Source organism: Oncorhynchus clarkii, chromosome 23 (assembly GCF_045791955.1).
Source record: "Oncorhynchus clarkii lewisi isolate Uvic-CL-2024 chromosome 23, UVic_Ocla_1.0, whole genome shotgun sequence".
Taxonomy (NCBI): Eukaryota; Metazoa; Chordata; class Actinopteri; order Salmoniformes; family Salmonidae; genus Oncorhynchus; species Oncorhynchus clarkii.
In genome coordinates this window covers 13301620-13326566 of record NC_092169.1, presented here as the reverse complement: position 1 = coordinate 13326566, position 24947 = coordinate 13301620, and the positions used below count along the sequence as shown (strand labels likewise).

Sequence of the window (24947 nt, the reverse complement as noted above, 5' to 3'; positions counted from 1 at the left end):
GATGATTCAGTGTCACAGTGTCACAGACAACCAAGTAGACCAGTCATAACCAAAACAAACAAATAAAGCAAAAAACAGATAAACATGCATGGACAGGCTCAGCCCCCCAAAAATGTTTTACATTTTATTGAACCTTTTTTTAACTAGGCAAGTCAGTTAAGAGCAAATACTTATTTACAATGATGGCCTACCAAAAGGCAAAAGGCCTCCTGCGGGGACTGGGGCTGGGATTAAAAATAATTTTAAAATAAATAAATAAATACATATAGGACAAAACATACATCATGACAAAAGAGACAACACATCACTACATAAAGAGAGACCTAAGACAACAGCATAGCAAGGCAGCAACACATGACAACGCAGCATGGTAGCAGCACAAAAGATGATACAAACATTATTGGGCACAGACAACAGCACAAAGGGCAAGAAGATAGAGACAACAATACATCACGCAAAGCAGCCACAATTGTCAGTAAGAGTGTCCACGATTGAGTCTTTGAATGAAGAGATTGAGATAAAACTGTTCAGGTTGAGTGTTTGTTGCAGCTCGTTTCAGTCATTAGCTGCAGCAAACTTAAAAGACGAGAGACCCAGGGATGTGTGTGCTTTTGGGACCTTTAACAGAATTGGATACTTTGGAATGGATCCATTCATCATTGATGAACGTCATGCTAATGATTCTCCTGTTATACTATGTAGCCTTTCTGCTGTGGGGATCTTAGGGGATGTCCAAGTAGATACCTGGTTAATAATATAACTCATTTTATTGTGAAAATGCCATGCAATCCATGTTTCTCCCTGACTATTCTAATCACTCCTCTCTTCTCCCTCTCCAGCTCTCACTAATGTGAAGTTATGGGCCATCGACCGACAATGCTTTCAGACTATTATGATGAGGACGGGCCTAATCAAGCACACTGAATACATGGAGTTTTTAAAAAGGTGAGGAACAGAAAGACTATACTTCTAGATAATACTACATACAGTACAAGGGTTGGCTATATTGTAGAGATTTACCATTGAAATCCCACGCAAGTATGTAAGCACCCACTGTACCGGAAAAAATAGACATCCCTTCTTCCTGCTCTCTTTCTTCTCCATCTGATGTTGACATTAGCATAGGGTTTGCAGAGGAAATGAGCTGAATATGGGGAAGCCTATTAACATATTAAAGGCAGATAGAATCATATTGTTGCACCCACACACAGCGTGGAATAAAACAAGTCCTCTTCAAAAGATGGAGGGAGAAGAGAGTGTTATATACATCATACAGGAGGTATGAGATGCCTTGGAAGTGTACTGCCTTCACTGCTTTCCCTCTATGTCCCTCTGTCTGTCCCTCTGTCTGTCCATCTGATTGTCCCCCTGTTCTGTCTTTTACTATCTGACGTTTTTCATTCTATCGCTCTGCTTTTTTTGGGGATATTTTATGAAAATGGAATGACATTTCCTTTCGATGGGTTTTATTCATGCGGAGTTAATCTGTTTCCCGTAGTTCAAATGTGTAATTGCATAAATAATTTTCATCCATTGAGAGGTTCTCAGAAATACTCTGCTGGGCCCACTACCACTCAGAGGTTTACAGATTTTATTTACTCAGAACAAAGGCCTCATGAATCACACAGTATTCTCTCTCACTCGCTCCTGTCTGAGTTCTAGTGGCAGCCAGGTGAAAGTGAAAGCAGGAAACCAGTCAGCCTTTCACTGTAAAAGGAGATGCCCTCAATAGGTGACATTGCAAGGGCAGCCAAGGAAGGTATAGAGCCTCCTCAGCTCTTTCTATACTGCCATCATAATGGAGATGTACTGTAGTGTACTGTACCAGAGATACCTTTCTGACCAGATAAAGTAGTTTGGGGGTATATTTTGTTCTCAATCTAAAGTCATTTTTGATACTCAGACTGAGTGGAGCGTGTATCGTGGCAGGTGTTTGTGTTTGAAGCAGATATTTCTGAAAGCAGGATTGATAGGTCAACAAGCCAGCTTTCATACGTGTTCAGATACAAATCCATATTTCTTGGTTCAAAACGAGAGTTAAATTTACAGCTGGTTCTTTATTACAGACTTCCTACTTTTCTCGTAATTATTGTTGAAGTTAGCTTGCTATATTTTTGATTTTTATACCCCGGGAGGACAAGTGATTTTGTAATTGTTGTAGTTCACTCTATGGATTTTAGATCCCAAGAAGCTCTGCTTGTAGACAGTTCAGCTAATAAAATATTATTAAAGAACAGTCAGATACGGTAAACCAACTGTCTCCATGAGTCAACCTTTATGCATTTTTTTATCTGCAATGAAATTAGACATTCGTCCTCCCTGGAAATAGAAGAGGGATATTAATTTAAAACTTCTGCGAGGAGAGGGATAGAAAGAGGGGGAGTGTGTGTGTCTCTGTGTCTTATCTGGAAGGTATTTTTCTTAGCTCTGTTTAATTACACTCTGGAGCTCAGGAGAAACCGAGACCCCAGCCAATCCCCCTGCTTTCATGAGTTGTGTTGCCTGCAAAGTGTCACTTGGATGGCAAGAGAGCTATTGCTGATCCCCTATCTCAACAGGAACAGCGTTTAGATAGTCCAGGCGCCTACAGCTATCAGAGTTGAGATAGCTAAGAATGTGAAATGATTGATCATGTTAAAGTTTTTTTTAGATAGACTGCAGTGGTGTGTAGCTCTGGGCCTGGTTTCCCAAAAGCATCTTAACGGGATTGCAGCCATAACAAGTTAACGGGATAATTGTCATCAACAACCGCTGAATAGCATAGCGCTACATTCAATGAATATTACTAAAAATATTTGTATTCATGAAATCACAAGTACAATATAGGAAAACAGAGCTTAGCATTTTGTTAATCCACCTGTCGTGTCAGATTTTGAAATGATGCTTTACAGCAAAAGCAATCCAAGCGTTTGTGTAAGTTTATCGATCGCACGATAAAACATTAAGTACACTTAGCATCAGGTAGCTTGGTCACGGAAATCAGAAAAGCAATCAACTTAATAATTTACCTTTGATGATCTTCGGATGTTTTCACTCACGAGACTCCCAGTTACACAACCAATGTTCCTTTTGTTCCATAAAGATTATTTCTATATCCAAAATACCTCCGTTTGTTTGGCGCGTTATGTTCAGAAATCCACAGGAAAAAGCGGTCACGACAACGCAGACAAATTCCAAATAGTTTCCATAATGTCCACAGGTTGTTTTAAAAATATATAATCGATAATATATCAACGCAAATGTCTTTATTAGTAGGAGGGAAAAACAATGGCTGTCCATACTCAGTTGCGCGAGCAAAACTCATGTGACCACTTGACGCAATGTTATCATTCTGGCTCATTTTTTCAAAATAAAAGCCTGAAACTGTCTGAAGACTGACACCTTGAGGAAGCGAAAGGAAAATGAATCTGGTTGATATCCCTTTAAATGGAGTAAAGAGAGGCTACGCAACATGGAGTTTTCAAAATAGAGGTCACTTCCTGTTTTGATTTTCCTCAGGGTTTCGCCTGCAATATCAGTTCTATTATACTCACAGACAATATTGTGACACTTTTGGAAACTTTAGAGTGTTTTCTATCCAATACTAATAATAATTTGCATATATTACCAACTGAGACTGAGGAGCTGGCCGTTTACTATGGGCACCTTTTCATCCAAGCTGCTCAATACTGCCCCTGCAGCCATAAGAAGTTAAGGCTAAATAGATTACTTCTGTCCCCGAAAATAGCGTACTACAGATGTAGGATCTTAATTTGGGCCAGTTTGCTACAGCAGGAAAATAATCCTCCAGCAACAGGAAATATGAAATTATTATGTGGATTATAATTAATGGACATTTTTTTGGGGGAAGGTTATACTTCTTTGATTTGTGCAAGTTCAAACAGGTGCCATTAATACAGGTAACGAGTGGAGGACAGAGGAGCCTCTTAAAGAAGAAGTTACAGGTCTGTGAGAGCTAGAAATCTTGCTTGTTTGTAGGTGACCAAATACTTATTTTCCACCAAAATTTGCAAATAAATTCATAAAAAATCCTACAATGTGATTTTCTGGATTTTTTTTTCTCATTTTGTCTGTCATAGTTGAAGTGAACCTATGATGACAACTACAGGCCTCTCATCTTTTTAAGTGGGAGAACTTGCACAATTGGTGGCTGACTAAATACTTTTTTGACCCACTGTATGTGCATGTACATCTTCACATACACACCATCCTATTCCACTGTAACCGTTTTTAACCTAACATGCAAAGAACATGATAGAATTAAACATTTTATTACAACCCAATTAAGTTGTTAGATACAGAACTATCCATAACACATGCTTTTGTTTGCGCTGACTGTTTCATGGCTCGGTCACGTTTCCCATAGTAATGAGCCATCTGACCAGCCATTTTCTGGCCGGGATTCATGTAGGAAATTCTGCACCATGAGTCAGTGCTGAGGCGATATGGTTCAGATTACTGTAATAAAGCATGGGAAATGAGAGGGAGGGAGAGATGGAGAAACAGAGAGATGATATGGGGAGATAAAGGCCTTTGTTCCAATGCCTAGGTTATTTGCTTTCTCCTCTGATAAGCATTGGTCAATTTTCTTTAGTCCATGTCGATAACGAGCAAATAGGATTCAGAGGACTGCCAGGAAACACACAGAACAAACATCCTTTTCAACGTCAGTCAGTGTGTGTGTGTGCGTGTATATACTGTACATACAGGAAATCAGTGTATTTCTAAAGTTTATTTCTGGAATATACATTATCCAAAATTATGTAAACTGTGAGAGTGTGATGAACAGAAACTCTATTCAGGTTAACCTATTGACTGTGTAGCTGCCGATATATCATTACGCTCCGATCAATGTGTCTATTAGCGTCAACTGACTTTCTGACTATTTTCTTCCTGCAGCGTTCCGACGTTTCATGAACTTCCGGAGGAGATTCTAAGCAAGCTAGCTGATGTCCTTGAAGAGGTAGGTCCTCTGTTGAAAGACTGTGATGCACACAAATGTGTTTTCCAAGGCTACACATTTCTATGGATACAACAGTGTGTTACTTGAATGGAGAATAAATAACTATAGTTGGGGATGATGTTCTCACTATGCTGGAGGCAGGTTTGAGAGTTCTGAACAACTAGGTATTCTGGATGCGTTATATGATGTTGATATACTGCATACGATAACATGTGCTTTACTGTCTATTTACATGGAAAATCCTTCTGTGATGTCGACATACAAATACCAAACACAATACAACATATTACATGCAGTACGGAAAACTGGAATGTTAGTACACAAGTCACACATTTACATTTACACATATTCAGTCTCTGCAGCCTATTGTCCGATCATGTATTGGGCCTGCATCTGTCCTATGTCCCACTGTTCAGCAGCCCGATGGCTGATGTAATGAAACTGGCCTTGCTTCCATCCTTACTGAACAATCTCCTTCCAGAGGGCAGCAGCTGAAAACATTGGGCAAGATTGTGTGTGAGGTCGTTTGGCCTTGTCCCTTGCCTGTAGAGGCTCAGAAGCCCTCTGCACTGCAGCCCGCAGAGTTTGGACCCCAGGTTCACAGTCCGCCTGAGGATATCCTTATTATCCTTATTAGCCACTGACAGCCCACAGTAGCAGACCAGGAAACAGAAAGTCAGCACACTCTCTACATGTCAGGTGTAGTAGTTGGAGAGTATCTGGGTGTTGACATTCAGTTGTCTCAGTTTGTGCAGGAGGTCGAGTCGTTGTTGGCATATTTTATTGATGTTATGAGTGTTTTTGATATTAAAAGAGAGTGTGCTGTCCATAATGGTTCCCAGGTACTTAAAACTCACCACTCTCTATGGCTGTTCACCCCCCCAGGACTAGGTGGCTCACTGGGTCTGCCTTCCTCCAGAAATCAATGAGCAGATATTTTGTTTTGTTGATGTTGAGTATGAGGTAGATGTTATTGCATCAGTCATGAACCCGGTTTACTTCTGTTTGAAAATGCAGTGTGTTAGGGCCTCCCGAGAGGCGCAGAGGTCTCACTTGAGGTGTCACTACAGACCCGGGTTCGATCCCAGGCTGTGTCACAGCTGGCCGTTACCGGGAGACCCATGAGGCGGCACACAATTGGACCAGCATCATCTGTGTTAGGGGAGGGTTAGGGATTTCCTTGTCCCATCGCACTCTAGCAACTCCTTGTGGCAGGCCGGGCGCCTGCAAGCTGACACATTGGTGCGGCTGGCTTATGGGTTAAGCGAGCAGTGTGTCAAGAAGCAGGGTTGTGTTTCGGAGGACGCATGACTCTCGACCTTCGCCTCTCCTGAGTCTGTAGGGGAGTTGCAGCGAAGGGACAAGAATGTAACTACCAATTGGGGAGAAAAAAGGGGTAAAAGTACACCCAAAAAATATGCATTGTGTCATCACACGGCACTAGCCATATCCACCTGCCTAGTGCTGACTTTGTGTTGCATTATTCTCTTTGCACTCTTCACGGTACTACTGGACTCTTTGCTTTGCAAAGTCTGATTACTGGGATAATTTTCGTCAACTGAGCTCCGAAATGAAATTAAAATTTTTGCAATATTGCAAAACACAGCATGTTAATCCACCTGGCGTGTCAGATTTCAAAAATGCTTTTCGGCGGAAGCATAACAAGCGTTTATGTAAGGACATCTCTCTCAGTAGACAAAACATTGCAAACAGCTAGCAGCCAAGTAGATTGGTCACGAAAGTCAGAAAAGCAATAAAATGAATCGCTTACCTTTGATGATCTTCGGATGTTTGCACTCACGAGACTCCCAGTTACACAATAAATGTTCCTTTTGTTCCATAAAGATTACTTTTATATCCAAAATACCTCCATTTGGTTGGTGCGTTATGTTCAGAAATCCACAGACAAAAATTCCAAATAGTATCCGTAAAGTTCGTAGAAACATGTCAAACGTTTTTTATAATCAATCCTCAGGTTGTTTTTACAATATATAATCGATAATATTTCAACCGGGACTGTAGCTCCTTCAATAGTAGAGAGAGAGAAAATGTCTGTTCCAAGCTGTTGCGCATGCAAAACGCTACTGACACCCAGCCATCCAATGACTTGATGGGATCTTTCTCGCTCATTTTTCAAAATAAAAGCCTGAAACGTTGTCTAAAGACCGTTCACACCATGGGGAAGCCATAGGAAATTGAATCTGGTTGATATCCCTTTAAATTGAGCGAAGGCAGGCAATGGAACAGAGACCTTTCAGGAAAAACAGCACATCCGGGTTGGATTTTCCTCAGGTTTTTGCCTGCAATATTAGTTCTATTATACTCACAGACAATATTTTGACCGTTAGATAGTGTTTTCTATCCTAATCTGACAATTATATGCATATTCTAGATTCTGACAAATAGGCAGTTTTATTTGGGTATGTTTTTTTATTATTATGTTTTTTAGTACATTATTCAGTTGTACATTATTCAGTCTACCTCGGTAACCTCATTGCTGCTATCCCTGTATTTCAGTTGCATGCCTCCTTGCACTTTCACTTTGCCAATTTCTACTTGCCATTTGCCTTCATTGCACATGTATACATCCCAATTAATATTAACATTGTACATTGTCTTAACATTGTCTTAATTGTTTCTCTGGTACATTTTTTGTACTATTTTACATGCACTTCTGGTCTAATGCTAACTGCATTTCGTTGTACTGTACTTGTACTTGTCCAATTAAGTTTAATAAAGTTTAATCTAATCTAATAATGCAACAGCACATACAATTGAAATGGAATTCAAATTCTTGAAGGAGTCATTTAAATTCTTGAAGGATTCTCATTTTTCAAATACTTCAGATAATTACTTCTTCGTTAGAGTGATTTTTATACCTGTTCTCTGGCTTTATCTGTATTGCTCATATTATCACAAACAAATTACTAGGGTAGTGAATTGATGACAGCTTCAGTTGTAAGCTAGCAAGGAAAGCAACCGGTATCTTCTTGCATTGTAATGTGTTCTAGCCTTTAATGGAGATTGTTTTGTAAACAGTAACTAACAGCTGCAACATTTCAACATGCAGTGTTGTGTTAGTGTGTTAGCTCACCACTCATGCTGCACAGAAGTTATCATGATGCAGCCCAGATTCCCAGTAAGTGAAGTGTTTCCTCAGGACAGGCTTGAGCTATCAATGAGTAAGTGGGGCAGGCATGGTGCGCTCGTGCTATAAGGGGACATCAGATGCGCTGATAGGCAGACTTGATCCTCTCTCAATCAGTAGACAACGTGAGACACATTTTATTGAAGTTCCGAAAGTAAAAAAAAAAACTAGCACTTCACCGTTTTTCATGTTCTAGTATAAAAAAAAGTACCAAAGTGTTGGTATATCGTGCAACGCTAGTTCATTTGAGCTCAAATCTTTTGGTAACACTTTATTTGGATAGTCCATCTGTAGATGCTTTAGTAGCATTTCAACTAACTATCTACTAACCCTAGCTCTAACCTTAACCCTTATCCTAACCCTAAACTTAATCCTTACCCAAGCACTAACCCTAACCTTAACCCAACCATAACCCTTATTCTAAACCTAACCCTAATTCTAAACGTAACCTTAGTAAGCAGTTGCTTATCAACAGATCATTTGTTGATAGTATGACCATCTGTAAAGCATCTGGGAGCAATCTTTTTTAGCATGCTATTCCTAGTAAAAAATACTTTAAAGTACTATCTGTACTTTACTACTGTATGTATATTTTGGACAAAGGTCATCTCTAATGCCTCTGATCTGGTCCAATTCACACACTTATCAAGAGAACATCCCTGGTCATCTCTAATGCCTCTGATCTGGCGGAATCACTAAACACAAATGATTTGTTTGTAAATTATGTCTGAGTGTTGGAGTGTGCCGCTGGCTATCCATAAATAAAACATAATACAAAAATGGTGCCTTATGGTTTGCTTAATATAAGGAATTTTAAATTATTTATACTTTTACTTTTACAATTGATACTTAAGTATGTTTTAGCAATTACATTTACTTTTGATGCTTAAGTATATTTAAAACCAATCACTTAACTTTTACTCAAGCAGTACTTTACTGGGTGACTTTTCTATTAAGGTATCTTTACCTTTACTCAAGTATGACAATTGGGTACTTTTTCCACCACTGGCAATTTCTGTAAATTGCCTGCTATGCCATAGAAAAAGGAGAACCATTCTGACTACAGTGGTAAAATAAAACAATGGGCTAAAAAAGAACAGACCATCTGACCAACGTTTGGGACATACACTGACTGTCAAACACAATCAAAAACAACGATAATAACATGTTAACAACATGTTTGTGAGCGCCCCTCTGTGTCATTCAATACTCTTTTGTGTTCATCGTAGTACTGTCAATCAGGTGTTGTCATATTGATTTCTCTCTATGTCTCTGTCTCTGTCTCTGTCTCTCTCATTCCACTCTGACTCCCTTGTACAGATAACATACAGAGTCACTGCCATGGACTAAAGTACATAAAATAGTATAATTTGAAAGAGGAAATACACAGGGGTATTGTGTATTTTGTGACTGAGGAAAATGTCTCTATTTCCTTTTGTAAATCAAATCAAATTGTATTAGTCACATGCGCCAAATACAACAGTGACATGTTTACTTACAAGCCCCTAACCAACAACATAGTTAAAAAATATGAATAAGAATAAGAAATAAAAGTAACAAGTAGTTATCCTTTCAGTCTCCTGAGGGGGAATAGGTTTTGTCATGCCCTCTTCATGACTGTCTTGGTGTGCTTGGACCATGTTAGTATGTTGTTGATGTGGACACCAAGGAACTTGAAGCTCTCAACCCGCTCCACTACAGCCCTGTCAAAGAGAATGGGGGCGTGCTCGGTCCTCCGTTTCCTGTAGTCCACAATTATCTCCTTTGTCTTGATTACATTGAGGGAGAGGTTGTTGTCCTGGCACCACACGGCCAGGTCTTTGACGTACTCCCTATAGGCTGTTTAGTCGTTGTCGGTGATCAGGCCTACCACTGTTGTGTCATCTGCAAACTTAATGATGGTGTTGGAGTCGTGCCTGGTTGTGTGTGAACAGCGAGCACAGGAGGGGACTCAGCATGTAGGAGGGGACTGAGCACGCACCCCTGAGGGGCTCCTGTGTTGAGGATCAGCGTGGTTGATGTGTTGTTATCTACCCTTACCACCTGGGGGAGGCACATCAGGAAGTCCAGGATCCATTTGCAGAGGGAGGTGTTTGGTCCCAGGGTCCTTAGCTTACTGATGAGCTTTGAGGGCACTATGGTGTTGAACGCTGCGCTGTAGTCAATGAAAAGCATTCTAACACAAGTGTTCCTTTTGTCCTGGTGGGAAAGAGCAGTGTGGAGTGCAATACAGATTGCATCATCTGTGGATATGTTAGGGCGGAATGCAAATTAGAGTGGGTCTAGGGTTTATTGGATAATGGTGTTGATGTGAGCCATGACCAGCATTTCAAAGCACTTCATGGCTACAGACGTGAGTGCTATGGGTCAGTAGATATTTAGGCAAGGAATCAAGATGCAAGGAATTTTGCAGGTTCTTCCAACATTAGGGGGCACTAAAACTAAAGGAGCATTTACTTAAATTGGTTGAGACCAGAGGGACTTCAAGAGTTAGCCAACCCTGCGAGCGGGTTTGGTTGCTCATTCTTTTATACTTTATCAACGAAGTTAGGTAAGTTGGAAGCTTGTGTAGCAGAGCTTTGTACACAAAAAGGGAGTAATGAAGTGATCTATGGGACGTCAATGAGGACCAGCCAACCTTTTGATGCAGTAATGAGTATTAAAACTGTCACCTGTGATATAGCGAAGGGCGCTATAATAGACAGCATCTAAAGTTTTAAGAATAGTGGCTGCTGCTGGTAAATGATGTCACCATAGTCAAGGACTGGCAGGAAATTTGAACGTACAATCTGCTTCCTGCTATTTCTAAGAAAGAAGCCCTTTACCTCCCTCCCTCTCTTTCCCATAGATCACTTCATTATTTATAGGCTGGAACCTGATCGATGGGAGAACCATCCAATTAATAAATGTATAGTCCATCTGAAACATTTTGGTGAGAATTAGAGAACAATGTATTTAGTGTTGCTCGCAAGTACAAGTTTTAAACCAACCTTGGCTTTCTATAAGGCAACAAGATCAGATTGAAGCTCTAACATAACTAAGATCCAATCCAGAGGAAAAACATTTTCACCAAGGCCAGGTGTCAAAGTGTCTCACCCATGGGGCGATAGGATGTATTAGACAGAGGGAGTTGAGAGAGGTGTTTCGGTGACTCTTCCTTGTCATTTCTCTTCCCCGCTCTCCTCTTTCATTACAGACACACTATGAAAATGGAGAGTACATCATCAGACAGGGAGCCACAGGAGACACCTTCTTTATCATCAGTAAGGGAATGGTGAGACCATCATCATCCTCATTGTTATCATTGTCATTATTATTAAGACATTATTATTTTTAATCTTTAATGAAAAACATGGATAATGTCACTGCTATGATCATCATCATTAACATAATTAGAAAGCAAATTATCAGACACCGCAATATTGATCAACCAGTCAGGTGTTGTGTGGTCTGGTGCAGTACTGAAAGTGGTTAGAGATGGTGGTAGAGATCCAGAGCTCTCAGCAAGACATGTCACCTTCTGTCCCAGCCAAGGAGCCAAATAAGGTCAACAACTCACCCTATTCAAATGATCAAGATGTACTGTATCTGTCTGTCTCTACTAGTAGAACAAACATCTCTCTCTCTCTCTCTCTCTCTCTCCCCCATTATCCTTCCCTGTCCACATTCATCTATCCTTCTCTCTCTCAATCCCTCTGTTTATTTTCCTGGCTCTTCCTTTCCCTTTCTGTCCTCCAGATCATGTTACAAGTTGAATTATCGCTCTGTCCTTTAGATTTATTCAGAGTGATTATGTATTCCTGGAGGACGTGATGTCATACCTGAATACAACAGGCTAATGAATAAAGAGAGAAGCATTAATTAAGCCAAACGACCTTCTATATCTTTACTGCTGTACATCCATTGCTCAGTTGTCAGCTAGCTAATGACCTGGTCAGTGGCTCCTCACAGACCATAGCACCAAGATGTCCATATAAAATGTAGAAAGATTTAGCATGCACAGAGATGTCCATCACCCCCTGCTCTACATCAGCCTCACTCTGATGTTTAATAATGTAGTGATTAGTGAGCCGTACAGTTACAGAAATGTACATTACAGAAGGGTTTTATGTACAGTGTAGCGCACGGCTTATCACATTGATGGCTGAGATTGAGTCTGTCCCGTAGGTTCCTTCTCTCAGAATGTGTGATTGCTCACTCCCCCTCATGGATTTAAACTGGTACCCCCACCCCTGTGTCCAGGTGAATGTGACCAGGGAAGACAAGTCCAACGGGGATCCTGTATACCTCCGCAGCATGGGGAAAGGAGACTGGTTTGGAGAGAAGGCCCTGCAGGGGTAAGACTGATAAACCCTCTACCCGCACCTCTCTCTCCCTCTCCTTGCCCTCCTCTCTTCTTTCTCTTTACCTCCCTCCTTCTCTTTCCTTAATCTATCTTTCTTTCTCTCTCTACCTCTACCCTCTGTTGCTCCCTTTCAATCTCTTTCCCTCTTCTTCTTTCTCCTTGATAGCTGCTCTGTGGCAATGAATGCTAAGTGATGCATTATTTCAGAATTGTGACTAGATAGCATGTTGTGTGCATTCTCCCCATTAACCACATGCATCTCATGGATCTCCCTACTGACACAATGGGAAGTGCCTTGAGAACCAAATCTATTGGCACCCTTGCACTATTGGCACCCTCTGTTTTTTTCAGAATGTTCTGTTTTTTCTTTTCAAAACTAGTTGAATGGCATTTTTGCTCTACACACATGTAACTTACCATAGGTAAGGTAAATGAGAATCATTGCCTCCAACCAAATTAATTGTATATTGTTTTCTTGATCCTGTAGAGTTGTAAATCAAACAAATACATGTGTAAACACCAAAAGTGTTCAATTTAATCTTATTTTACAATAAATAAATTGTGAAATAGTGAAGTGGTGAATAGCAAAGAAAATTGCACCGACTCTTTTGCACTGCTTCTATTCACACTCACGGGACTACCCACACACTCAAACATCCTACACACACACACACACACACACACACACACACTATATACGCTCACAGACACACTACATATGCTCACACATACAAAACTTTGCCTTAATGACAGCTTTGCACACTCTTGGAATTTTCTCAACCAGCTTCATGAAGTAGTCACCTGGATGCGTTTGAGCCAGTCATATGTGTTGTGACCAAGTCCATATTATGGCAAGAATAGCTCAAATAAGGAAATAGAAATTACAATCCATCATTACTTTAAGACATGAAGATCAGTCAATCCAAAAAAATGTCAAGAACTTTACATTTTTCTCAAAGTGCAGTCACAAAAACCATCAAGCGCTATGAGGAAACAGGCTCTCATGAGGACCTCCACAGGAAATGAAGACCACAGGAAATGAAGACCCAGAGTTGCTGCAGAGGATAAGTTCATTAGAGTTTACCAGCCTCAGAAATAGGCAATTAACTATACCTCTGATTGGAGCCCAAATAAATGCTTCACAGAGTTCAGACACATGTCAACATCAACTGTTCAGAGGAGACTGTGTGAAACCACTACTAAAGGACACCATTAAGAAGAAGGGACTTGCTTGGACCAAGAAACATGAGCAATGGACATTAGACCGGTGGAAATCTGTCCTTTGGTCTGATGAGTCCAGATTTGAGATTTTTGGTCTCAACCGTTGTGTCTTTGTGAGACGCAGAGTAGGTGAACGGATGATCTCCACATGTGTGGTTCCCACCGTGAAGCATGGAGGAGGAGGAGTGATGGTGTGGGGGTGCTTAGCTGGTGACACTGTCTGTGATTTATTTAGAATTAAAGGCACACTTGACCAACATGGCTACCACAGCATTCTTCAGCGATATGCCATCCAATATGGGTTGCGCTTAGTGGGAATGTAATTTGTTTTTCAACAGCACAATGACCCAAAACATACCTCCAGTCTTTGTAAGGGCTATTTGACCAAGAAGGAGAGTGCTGAGTGCTGCATCAGATGACCTGGCCTCCACAGTCACCCATCCTCAACCCAATTGAGATGTTTGGGATGAGTTGGATCACAGAGTGAAGGAAAAGCAGCCAACAAGTGCTCAACATATGTGGGAACTCCTTCATGACTGTTGAAAAAGCATTCCAGGTGACTACCTCCTCAAGCTGGTTGAGAGAATGTGAAGAGTGTGCAAAGCTGTCATCAAGTCAAAGGGTGGCTACTTTGAAGAATCTAAAATCTAAACTATATTTTGATTTGTTTAATTCTTTTTTTGTTTACCACATGATTCATATGTGTTATTTCATAGTTTTGAAGTCATCACTATTATTCTACAATGTATAAAATAGTCAAAATAAAGAAAAACCCAGGAATGAGTAGTTGTGTCCAAACTTTGACTGGTATTGTATATTTGACCTTACTGCTATTAGCCCATACAGATGCATTGAATAGTAGACTCACTACATGGAACAACAGATAGTCCCCCCAAAAAATCTAAACAAAGTTTGTTCTGTGGTGTGTGTCCTATATCTGAGAGATATTAGAACGATTGTGGTTGTTAACATCTTTACTATCAAATTAGGAGAGACAAACTTATCACACAAGTCAGAGTTATACTTCTTGACGCTACCCATCCCAGTACCGGGATAATTGTCATCAGCAACCGCTGATTAGCATAGCGCCACAGTCAAATAATATTACTAAAAAATATTCAAATTCATGAAATCACAAGTGCAATATTCCAAAACACAGCCTGAAACTATGGCTAAAGACTGTTGACACCTTAGGGAAGCCATAGAAAAATGAATCATCTGGTTGATATCTCTTTAAATGGAGGATAGGCATGCATAGGAACAGAGAGGTCTCAAAATAAGAGGCACTTCCTGATTGGATTTTCCTCAGGCTTTCGCCTGCAATATCAGTTATGTTATACTCACAGACAATATTTTTACAGTTTTGGAAACGTTAGAGTGTTTTCTATCCTAATCTGACAATTATATGCATATTCTAGTTTCTGGGGCTGAGAAATAGGCAGTTTCAAATAGGTACGTTTTTAGCCCAAAACGAAAATACTGCCCCCTACACGCAAAAGGTTCAACTAAATATTTATTAACCTATTAATAAGGGAGCAGGTCACTACAGCGCACACAGATAAAGTGAATCGATTGAGTGCTTTGTGATAATGATGGCTGGTTGACGAATCACCCTCAGATGATTCGTTGAGAGCCCTGAGACAAAGGTAGAAAGGTCTTTTATATCTAAGATACACCCCCTTCAGTTTTCATGACAAAAAACAGATGTATGGAATGGGTCCCAAGGTTAAGATTTGTATGAAAGATACTTATAATTCACAGCAGACAGCATCTGCTGTAAAAACTGTTCTCATTGTGTAGAGACCAGGGTATGGGCCCCGGATTCTTCTCTCCCTGGTACCTTATACAACAGACACATTAACTCATGCTATGGAATGCGGTCTCTTTAGGTTTATCACCCAAAGACATCATAAATATTCTGTCAGTGTTAAATCTCGCAGAGGCCCATCCTCAGTAGAACATACAGTGATGTGTGTTCTAACAACCCCTTATTCTGTTGCATAAAACAACAATTTGATGCAATAACAGTATTATAACATAATCTTGTAGTTTCTCTCACATTCCCCCACTTTGAGAGTCCTCTCAACTTAAAAGGAAATTACCAATTTGTCTGGGGAGGTCATGATAAACAGTCACCTGCACAAGCCCATGAAGAAAAACAAAAGATGCACATAGTTTATACGATTCAAGGCAATATCTTCATAGATGGTGAAAATCAAATATTTAATGCATAATGCAGTGCATTCCACAATGGAGTTTAATAAAAAAAAAAAAAGCTTTAGTTATCTATTACACTCCAATGGATCAGCATGGTGGAAATAACTATTTCCATCCCAGAAACTAAAATTAGCATATCTTATTGGACAAATCCAGGTAGTGACTCCTGGTTTAAGTAACATGTATTCTGTTGGTGCCTAATGAACATGACCCAAGACGAGCATCATGATTCTACTATTTACAAGTCAATGCCTATAGATCAAATAGATTAGGATCAGTTTCACTCTCTGGATCAGAGTTCCCCCCTCCATTCACCAGGGCATGCTGAGAATAGTGTCAACATCTTTAGTTCCAACAGCAATCAAAACAATCAATCCATACATTAATTGCTTCACTCGTGTAGTTATTAACATACTAAACTCAAATCAATCCTTCAGTTTGAAAAACTATTCAGTTTCCAAATCATAATCAAAATCCAATTAATTACCCTACCAAAATTTAGAATGACATTGCTCAGTGATAGGTCCAATCACTCAAAAACCTCAAAACCCTCAATTTAACACACATCAGCATTGGCAAAATGTACATTTATATTCTCATACAGTATAATAATCCTATATTTCCAGTACTAACTTTCTTATAATTATAATTACAGATCAGTATCCTAATGAATTCTTAATCTAAATTACTATAATTTTAGCAGTGTGTAGACCTCTACAATTAACCTGATACCCCAAAATAAACCATTTGACCAAACCCCCCCACAACACAACGTGCCATTGGAACACAGGAGTGATGGTTGCTGATAATGGGCCTCTGTATGCCTGTGTAGATATTCCATAAACAAATCTACAATAGTCATTTACAACATTAACAATGTCTACACTGTATTTCGGATCAATTTTATGTTATTTAATTGGACAAAAAATTGCCTATTCTTTCAAAAACAAGGACATTTCTAAGTGACCCCAAACTTTTGAACGGTAGTGTATGCAAAGAGCAAACAACAAGCTGCACAATAACTCACTACTGTAATGGTCCAGGTTACAAAGTGGCTCAGTGACTCAAGTTTGCATCCCAATGTGAAAAAAAAAACAGTCTGCATGTTCCTCACAAAGAGGGCAACTGATGCCACTGAGCCAGTGGCAAGGGGAGAAATTCCAGGTGGTATCCTATTTTAAGTATCTTGGCATCAAACTTGATTTCAACCTCTCTTTAAAAAAGCAGGTGAAAAAGGTAACTCAAATAATCAGATTCAACCTAGCAAATATACAAAATATACAACTTTGTTTGACTACAGAGGTGGCAAAACTGTACTTAAAATCTATGATACTCCCCCACTTAACATACTGCTTGACTAGTTGGGCCCAAGCTTGTTGTTCAACATTAATAAAGCCCATTCAGTCTGTCTACAAATAGTGCTTGATAGGAAGCCCATTAGCCATCATCACTGTTACATCCTCAGGAAGCATGAGCTCATGAGTTGGAAAAATCTTGTGTAATACACCGACGCATGTCTTGTATTCAAGACCCTAAATGGCCTGGCTCCCCCTCCACTCAGTACTTTTGTTAAACAGAAAACACAAACCTATGGCAGAAGATCCACAAGTCTGCCATGGGAGGTGACTGTAAAGTTCCCTTAAGGAAAAGCACCTTTAGTCAGTCTGCTTTCTCTGTAAGAGGTTCTCATGTCTGGAAAGCCCTGCCATCAGACACACACAACTGTTCAACCTATCACACCTTAAAACAAACATGAAGACATGGCTAGAGGCCAATCAGACTAGTGAAAATAATCCCTAGCTGTGTATTGCTACTTTCCATGTTGTCTGTAGCTGGTGAGGTGTGGAAACGTTTTGTTGCTTTTTGCATGCTATGCGTTGCTTGTTCTATGTTGCTCTGCGTGTGCTTACTGTTCATTGATAGTTTGCATTGTTATTGTAATTGTTTTTAATAACCTGACAAGGGACTGCGGTTGAAAATTAGCCAGCTGGCTAAAACCGGCACTTTTACTGAAACGGTGATTCCCACAAATAGCCCTATGACAATTGTTTGTAGTTATAACATCATGCACATAATAACGACACAATTCCCCAAAAATAGCCATACAGGTCCACGCGTTCTCCTCAGAGATTCTCACATGTGCAAAAGGAATAGATTAGCAGTCAACGAGTTCATTGGCTAGGAAACAGATCTTAACAGATCTTGCACTTTTTAATAAAAGCGTATTGTTTTCTTATGCAACACATTTCAATTACTTTACTACATCACATTAACTCCACAATGATAAGTAGTTTGATGGATAACCTAGGCTTTGTACGACCTTATAAATTAGGTCGAGATTCCATCTTAATTTGCTCTAACTTTATGGAAAAAGGTTTATTCAATAAATATAGCAACTCCTCTCATACTGGGCCTTTAGGGCAGTTCTATTTCAAATATAGTGCCCGGACGGAGAAAATCCAACAAGCGTTTTTATAGTTACATCGTTAGGGTAAGTTAACCAAAAGTGGACACACTCCAATCAGTTTCTGAGACAATTGCCCAGACTTTGAAGACAGTTTAATAATGCTTAAACCTCATCTTTATCAAATTATCCATTAAAAAGACCAACACAAAACAAACATACGTCTACATATGGGTTGTTTAAGTTGCATCGCATCCCAGTATTACTTTATCAAATCTCTAGTAATCGATTATACACACATACAATTTATCATATTTCCATATCTTCACAGAATTCATATAGAATGTTAGAAATTCTTAGGTACTCACATCAACCAATTCATTGGCACAGAAATCTCCCAGCGGGAAAAAAACCCAGAAGGTTCCCAGACACTGCCTTGCTGGTCATAGGAAAAATGCTCTTCACATTCTCTCGAATTCCAGAAATTATAGACTTGCCTCTACTTTCTAAAATAGCATCCCTCTCTCAATACCACCCGGAGATATTATGTAATGGGCAGTGATGGATGGAATCCCAAAACAACATTTTATCAACACTTATTAACCAACTTATTACCACGTTCACACAGCTCTCATATCACATTCACACAGTACTGTTCCCAAACACACTTAAAACCTCTTAGGGATAGCCACCTTTTTTTCAATTTTCGCCTAAATGACATACCCAAATCTAACTGCCTGTAGCTCAGGCCCTGAAGCAAGGATATGCATATTATTGGTACCATTTGAAAGGAAACACTTTGAAGTTTGTGGAAATGTGAATTTAATGTAGGAGAATATAACACAATAGATCTGGTTGAAGAAAATACAAAGAAAAAACAACCAGTCTCTTTCTACCACCATCTTTGACATGCAAGAGAAAGGTCATTGTTCTAGCCATGACTCTGGTTTTAGTGTCCACAAGATGGCAGCAGTGTATGTGCAAAATTTCAGATAGGTAACTTGAAGAATGACTGACCTACAAGACTTAGTGTGAGGTCCCCAGGGACATTTGGGCAAATCGTATACTTGGACCTTGATTTAGCTTTCCAAGTATTTGTAGCCATATTATAAGTTCAACATTTGCAAACAACCAGTTTTCATAACTTCAACTCTGATTATCCTTATAATCATTGTCCAAAATGAAAATCATGCTGTCGCACAAGGTTAATACCTAAATTTTACGACATAGCCAATGAGCTGGGCAACCATGTAAATCTAGCTAGCTTTGTTGGACCCTGATTGGTGCATATTTGACAAAGATACAGCCTTTCAAGTGAATTACCGCCTACGTCATCGGCATGCCATGTAGGCGTCGCTCTCTGACCAAATATGGTGTCCTATAGGATATACTACAAACCCTAATGAAAGAGTGAAGTCTTGATACCTTCTAGGATCTCTGAGGAATAGATATGAACGTGATTTGACTCGTTCAAACAACGTTTAGGGTTAGATTTTCACAGATTCCTTTTTTTGCAATTGAACGAGTGGAAATACAAAATCGATTGTGCGTGCTATATGGACCTTTTAGGGAAATGAAAAAGGATTTTATCTAACTAAACGACACTTCATGTTATCTCTGGGACCCTTTGGATGATAAATCAGAGCAATATTTTATAATGTAAGTACACATTTCACCTTCAGAGGTGAATTTATCAAACCTATCATGTTGAAAAAAGTGTTTTGTTGTTAGTAGCTCTCCTCAAACAATAGCATGGCATTTTTTCGCAGTAATAGCATACTGTAAATTGGACAGTAGGGTTATATTAACCTCTCTGCGCACCGAACCCGTTAGCGGGATTAAATTCGACAACATACGGTGATCGCTACATAAATAGTCATATTAAACATTCATGAAAATACAAGTGTCTCACATGGGTCGAAAGCCTAGAATCTTGCTAATCCAACTGCGTTGGTGGGCAGTATTTTCACTTTTGGAAAAATAATGTTCCCGTAGTAAACGGGATATTTTGTCAGGACAAGATGCTAGAATATGCATATAATTGACACCTTAGGATAGAAAACACTCTAAAGTTTCCAAAACTGTAAAAATATTGTCTGTGAGTATAACAGAACTGATATTGCAGGCGAAAGCCTGAGAAAAATCTGGAAGTGACTCATCTTTTGAAAGCTCTGCGTTCCAATGCGTCCCTATTGAGCAGTGAATGGGCTATCAACCAGATTACTTTTTCTCCGTACTCCCCAAGGTGTCTACAGCATTGTGACGTAGTTTTACGCATTTATGTTGAAGAATACCCGTAAGCGGCTACATTGCGCAACTGGTCCCCTGATGGCTCCCAGAGTGATTCTCGCGTAAAATACAGAGGTCGCCATTATTCCAATCGGTCCTACTGAAAAACCAATTGTCCCGGTGGATATATTATCGAATAGATATTTGAAAAACACCTTGAGCATTGATTATAAACAACGTTTGCCATGTTTCTGTCGATATTATGGAGCTAATTTGGAATATTTTTAGGCGTTTTCGTGACTGCAATTCCCGGGGGATTTCTAAGCCAAACGTGAAGAACAAACGGAGCTATTTCGCCTACAAAAATACTATTTTGGGAAAAAAGGATCATTGGCTATCTAACTGGGAGTCTCGTGAGTGAAAACATCCGAAGCTCATCAAAGGTAAACAATTTCATTTGATTGCTTTTCTGATTTTTGTGACCAAGTTACCTGCTGCTAGCTGGACAAAATGCTATGCTAGGCTATCGATAAACTTACACAAATACTTGTCTAGCTTTGGCTGTAAAGCATATTTTGAAAATCTGAGATGACAGGGTGATTAACAAAAGGCTAAGCTGTGTCTCAATATATTTCACTTGTGATTTTCATGAATAGGAATATTTTCTAGGAATATTTATGTCCGTTGCGTTATGCTAATTAGTGTCAGTCGATGATTACGCTCCCTCATGCGTGATGGGGAGTCACTAGAGGTTAACCTCTTACAGCTAACCCCCTACCTTTTTCAATTTCCACCTGAAGACATACCCAAATCTAACTTAACCAAGGATATGCATATTATTGGTTTCATTTGAAAGAAAACACTCTGAAGTTTGTGTAAATGTGAATTGAATGTAGGAGAATATAATACAATAGATCTGATTTAGATAATACAATGAAAAAAACATATGTTTTTTCATTTTCATTGTTGTATCATCATCTTTAAAATGAACAAGACAAAACAAACATTCAGATAGGATGATGGGGACCATTTCAGTGAAAAACATAACAGTACTTGTGCAAAGTTTCAGAATGATAACTTCCAAAATGAGTGTACTACATGACATTTATCATGAAGTCACCCAGGTGTCTCACACAAGTAGCCCAAATGTACCCAAGTGGCCAAATTGGTGAAGTTATACATTTTGAATGGACTAACTATATACAAAATACCAAAATGGTATTCTAACACACCCCCCCAAAAAACATTTTTTTAGAAAAAAACATGAAAAAATATATATTTACATTTACAAAATAACACTTTCAATATTTGGAAGACCCTCAGTCCTCTACACAATATTGTGCTGCTGATGCCAGGTGTCATAGCACTCTCTTTCTGCTGTAAAGCAGAGGGTCACCAAGCATGTGGTGCAGGTGATGGGGGACTTCATTTTGCAAAGAACACAGCAACGCCTCCATGCTGTGCCCTTTTGGCCCTGAGGCACATCCATGCCTGCAGAAATAAACTTGGGCAGATGAACACCACTTGTGGCAGGAGCTGGATGAACCAGCTTCAGTGGGGGATGGACAACTTGGCACTGGGGGCTCCCATTCGGAGTCAGTGTCACTGTGAAAGAAAATATTCAGTTAGAATAGTTTCACATATGAGCCCTGTATCAACAGATATAATAAACAGATATATATATATAGAGTACAGGGAACATAAGGTTGAATATATTATTATAGACCTGCTAGATCTACTGTCTCATTTATATTATGACAGACCAGCTAGATCTACTGTCTATTTTATATTATGACATTTCAGCTAGATCTACTGTCTCTATTATATTATGACAGACCAGCTAGATCTACTGATTTATTATATTACAACAGACCAGCTGTATCTACTGTCTCCATTTCACTTTGGCCATTGTTGTGGGCCTGCCCTCCCATCAACAGCCTCAAATAGGCTATTTCATTTCACAAATAATATTTTAAATTATTAATTTCAAACAACGGCATTAGCATGAGAAGAACTTACCAGTCCAAAACGATGTTCTCTCCGTTCAAATTTTTTTCCTAAATTTGGGAATCGCTAAATGAATCGTCCTCCAACAATCTCTGTCTCACTTTCCCGATCAATTGCTGTATTTCTGTATATCTAGACTTAGATTTAGCTTCACTGACTTAGTCGCCATACTGATTGATATATAAACAGCTGCATAACATGCGTGGCTCCTTCCAGTATGAATCTTCAATGGCGAATGACCCTCTTTACGCCGGTGTTTACTACATGGGTTGGTCTTCCAACACATAAACATTACAATTACAATGAAACCAAACATGACTGGAAAAATCACGCTTAGTGTGTGTATTTACATCGAATGTGTCGTTGAAAATGGAATGAGACGGAATTCACGACACAAGCGGTTCACAAAATGTTTCGTGTTAGGCTATCAAATGGATTTTATCAAACAAAATACCATTAATTGAGTAACATTGAGCATTGGGATTGCAAACAGAGGAAGATCGTCAAAGGTTAAAAAAAATAATTATTGCCATTTTTGATGTTGTTACGCCTGTGCTGGTTGAAATAGTTATTTTCTAATGGGGCTTTGTTCTCAGATAATCCCATCGTATTCTTTCGCAGTAAATCCTTTTTTAACAAGAATTATGTACCGACGTGTTGTTTCTCTAAAATCTGCTATCCTGGCATAACGCGCTGCATGATTTACAACTGTCCCGTTAACAGAACTCCGATCCTTAAAATCAATATTTTTATAACCTGCAGGAATATTTTCTTACTTCTATAGGTGGATTGGTTCATAGCTTTCACATATGTAACTATTTTAAACCATTGCATATCATTAACTTATCTACTTATTATTATTTATCTCAGGCTCACACAAAGCCTTCATGATCACCCCCACTAAATAGCCATCCACACAGGATTGGTCAGACCACTCACACAGAACGTAATTGAAAGGTTACCCACACAGAGTCAACCTACCGCGTCCACACAGAACACTTTTATAAAACACTCACACAGAGATTCCCAGGGCATACCTGGCTAGCATATTTAAAATAATTGGATTTCACCATTTCTGAGGGTCACTTAGACACTTTTCAGAACAAGGTTTTTCTTTCTCCAGTAGGGCTTCACCAAGTACTGTGTTTCACACAGAACCCACATTCACCCTGGCCCCTCGCCCCTACAGACCGCATCAATCCCCACTATGATCATTTCAGTGTTAAGATGGCTCTAAGTCGCCTGCAACCAACCAATGATAGGTGTCTTTGAGTCGACTAACTTTCAGATCATTCTCCACTGACTCAGCACTGTTTACGCCTTCAAGGTGCCCCCTCGCACAGGAATACACACTCAGAGCCTACGTAACAGAGGCTTTTCTTAAAAACTTGACTTTGCGTGTTTCGCTGAACTCTTACTTTAAAAAAAATAACGTTTGATTTGATTTGATACTATAACCTAGGAAGAGAGTGTATCATGTACATTCATCTCGTTAATAGATGTTCTAGGAAAAGGGAAACACTTCTGTCCTTCCTTCGGGGAAGTGTGTGTGTGTGTGTGTGTGTGTGTGTGTGTGTGTGTGTGTGTGTGTGTGTGTGTGTGTGTGTGTGTGTGAGAGAGAGAGTACATTCATGTGTGTGGGTGGATCGGAGGGTCAGTAGAGGATGAGAGATTTTTAAAGAGTGTGGTTTCATTGACAGAAAATGGAAACAATTTGATTGTTGCTGGTCTCAGACCCCACCCCAGTCTGTATTTCCATAAACCCCTCCTTGGGGACACCAGAGCACCATCCAATTACCAGTTGAATTAAAACGTCCAAATGTAAATGAACACCGCCGGCCGGCTCTCTGCTGTGCTGCTCTAAAGGACATTTCAGAAACATGCCGCTGCTCTCTCTCTCTGTCTTTCTCTCTGTCTCTCTCCCTCTCTCATTCTATGTCCCTCTCTCTCTCTCTCTCTCACTCGGTGTCTCTCTCGCTTTTTGTTTACAAGCAAATTTGAAGACGCAAATACATTATTTGAAGAGGTTAAAAACAGACAGCAGAAATTGTTATTCAACTACTGTTGTCAGTATCAACAATTTGACAGCAACAAAATAAATGAACAGGATCCACTAAGGTCCACGATTTCTATCCCACCCACCGGGCTGTATTGGGTTGTTGGTGTCTTAATGAAAGGGAATCACCATGGTGTGTAAATAATACCTTTTTATGAGGCAAATTAGCGCAGCTGGCAGCTTAGTCTCTGTGTGTATGTAGTAGTTAGGGTAAAGGACTCTGTTCATTGTCTGAGATAGAAAGCAATAAGGAACTCACAGGGATATCATGTGTGTGTGTGCATGTGTGTGTGTGCATTTTTTTCAACATGGAAAAGGACAAATAAACGTACACAGTCCTTTTGAGACAGGTGTATC

General features: G+C 39.6%; 1 protein-coding gene across 1 annotated transcript in view; it reads left to right on the top strand.

The window, feature by feature from the left end:
• LOC139381115 (cGMP-dependent protein kinase 1-like) overlaps positions 1-24947 on the top strand; it is a 148057-nt gene that overhangs the window by 109518 nt on the left and 13592 nt on the right. Inside the window, exons 4-7 of the mRNA XM_071124404.1 lie at positions 840-945; positions 4900-4963; positions 11308-11385; positions 12354-12448. Coding sequence (XP_070980505.1) covers positions 840-945; positions 4900-4963; positions 11308-11385; positions 12354-12448 — 343 coding nt within the window. The remainder of the gene's footprint in view (positions 1-839; positions 946-4899; positions 4964-11307; positions 11386-12353; positions 12449-24947) is intronic.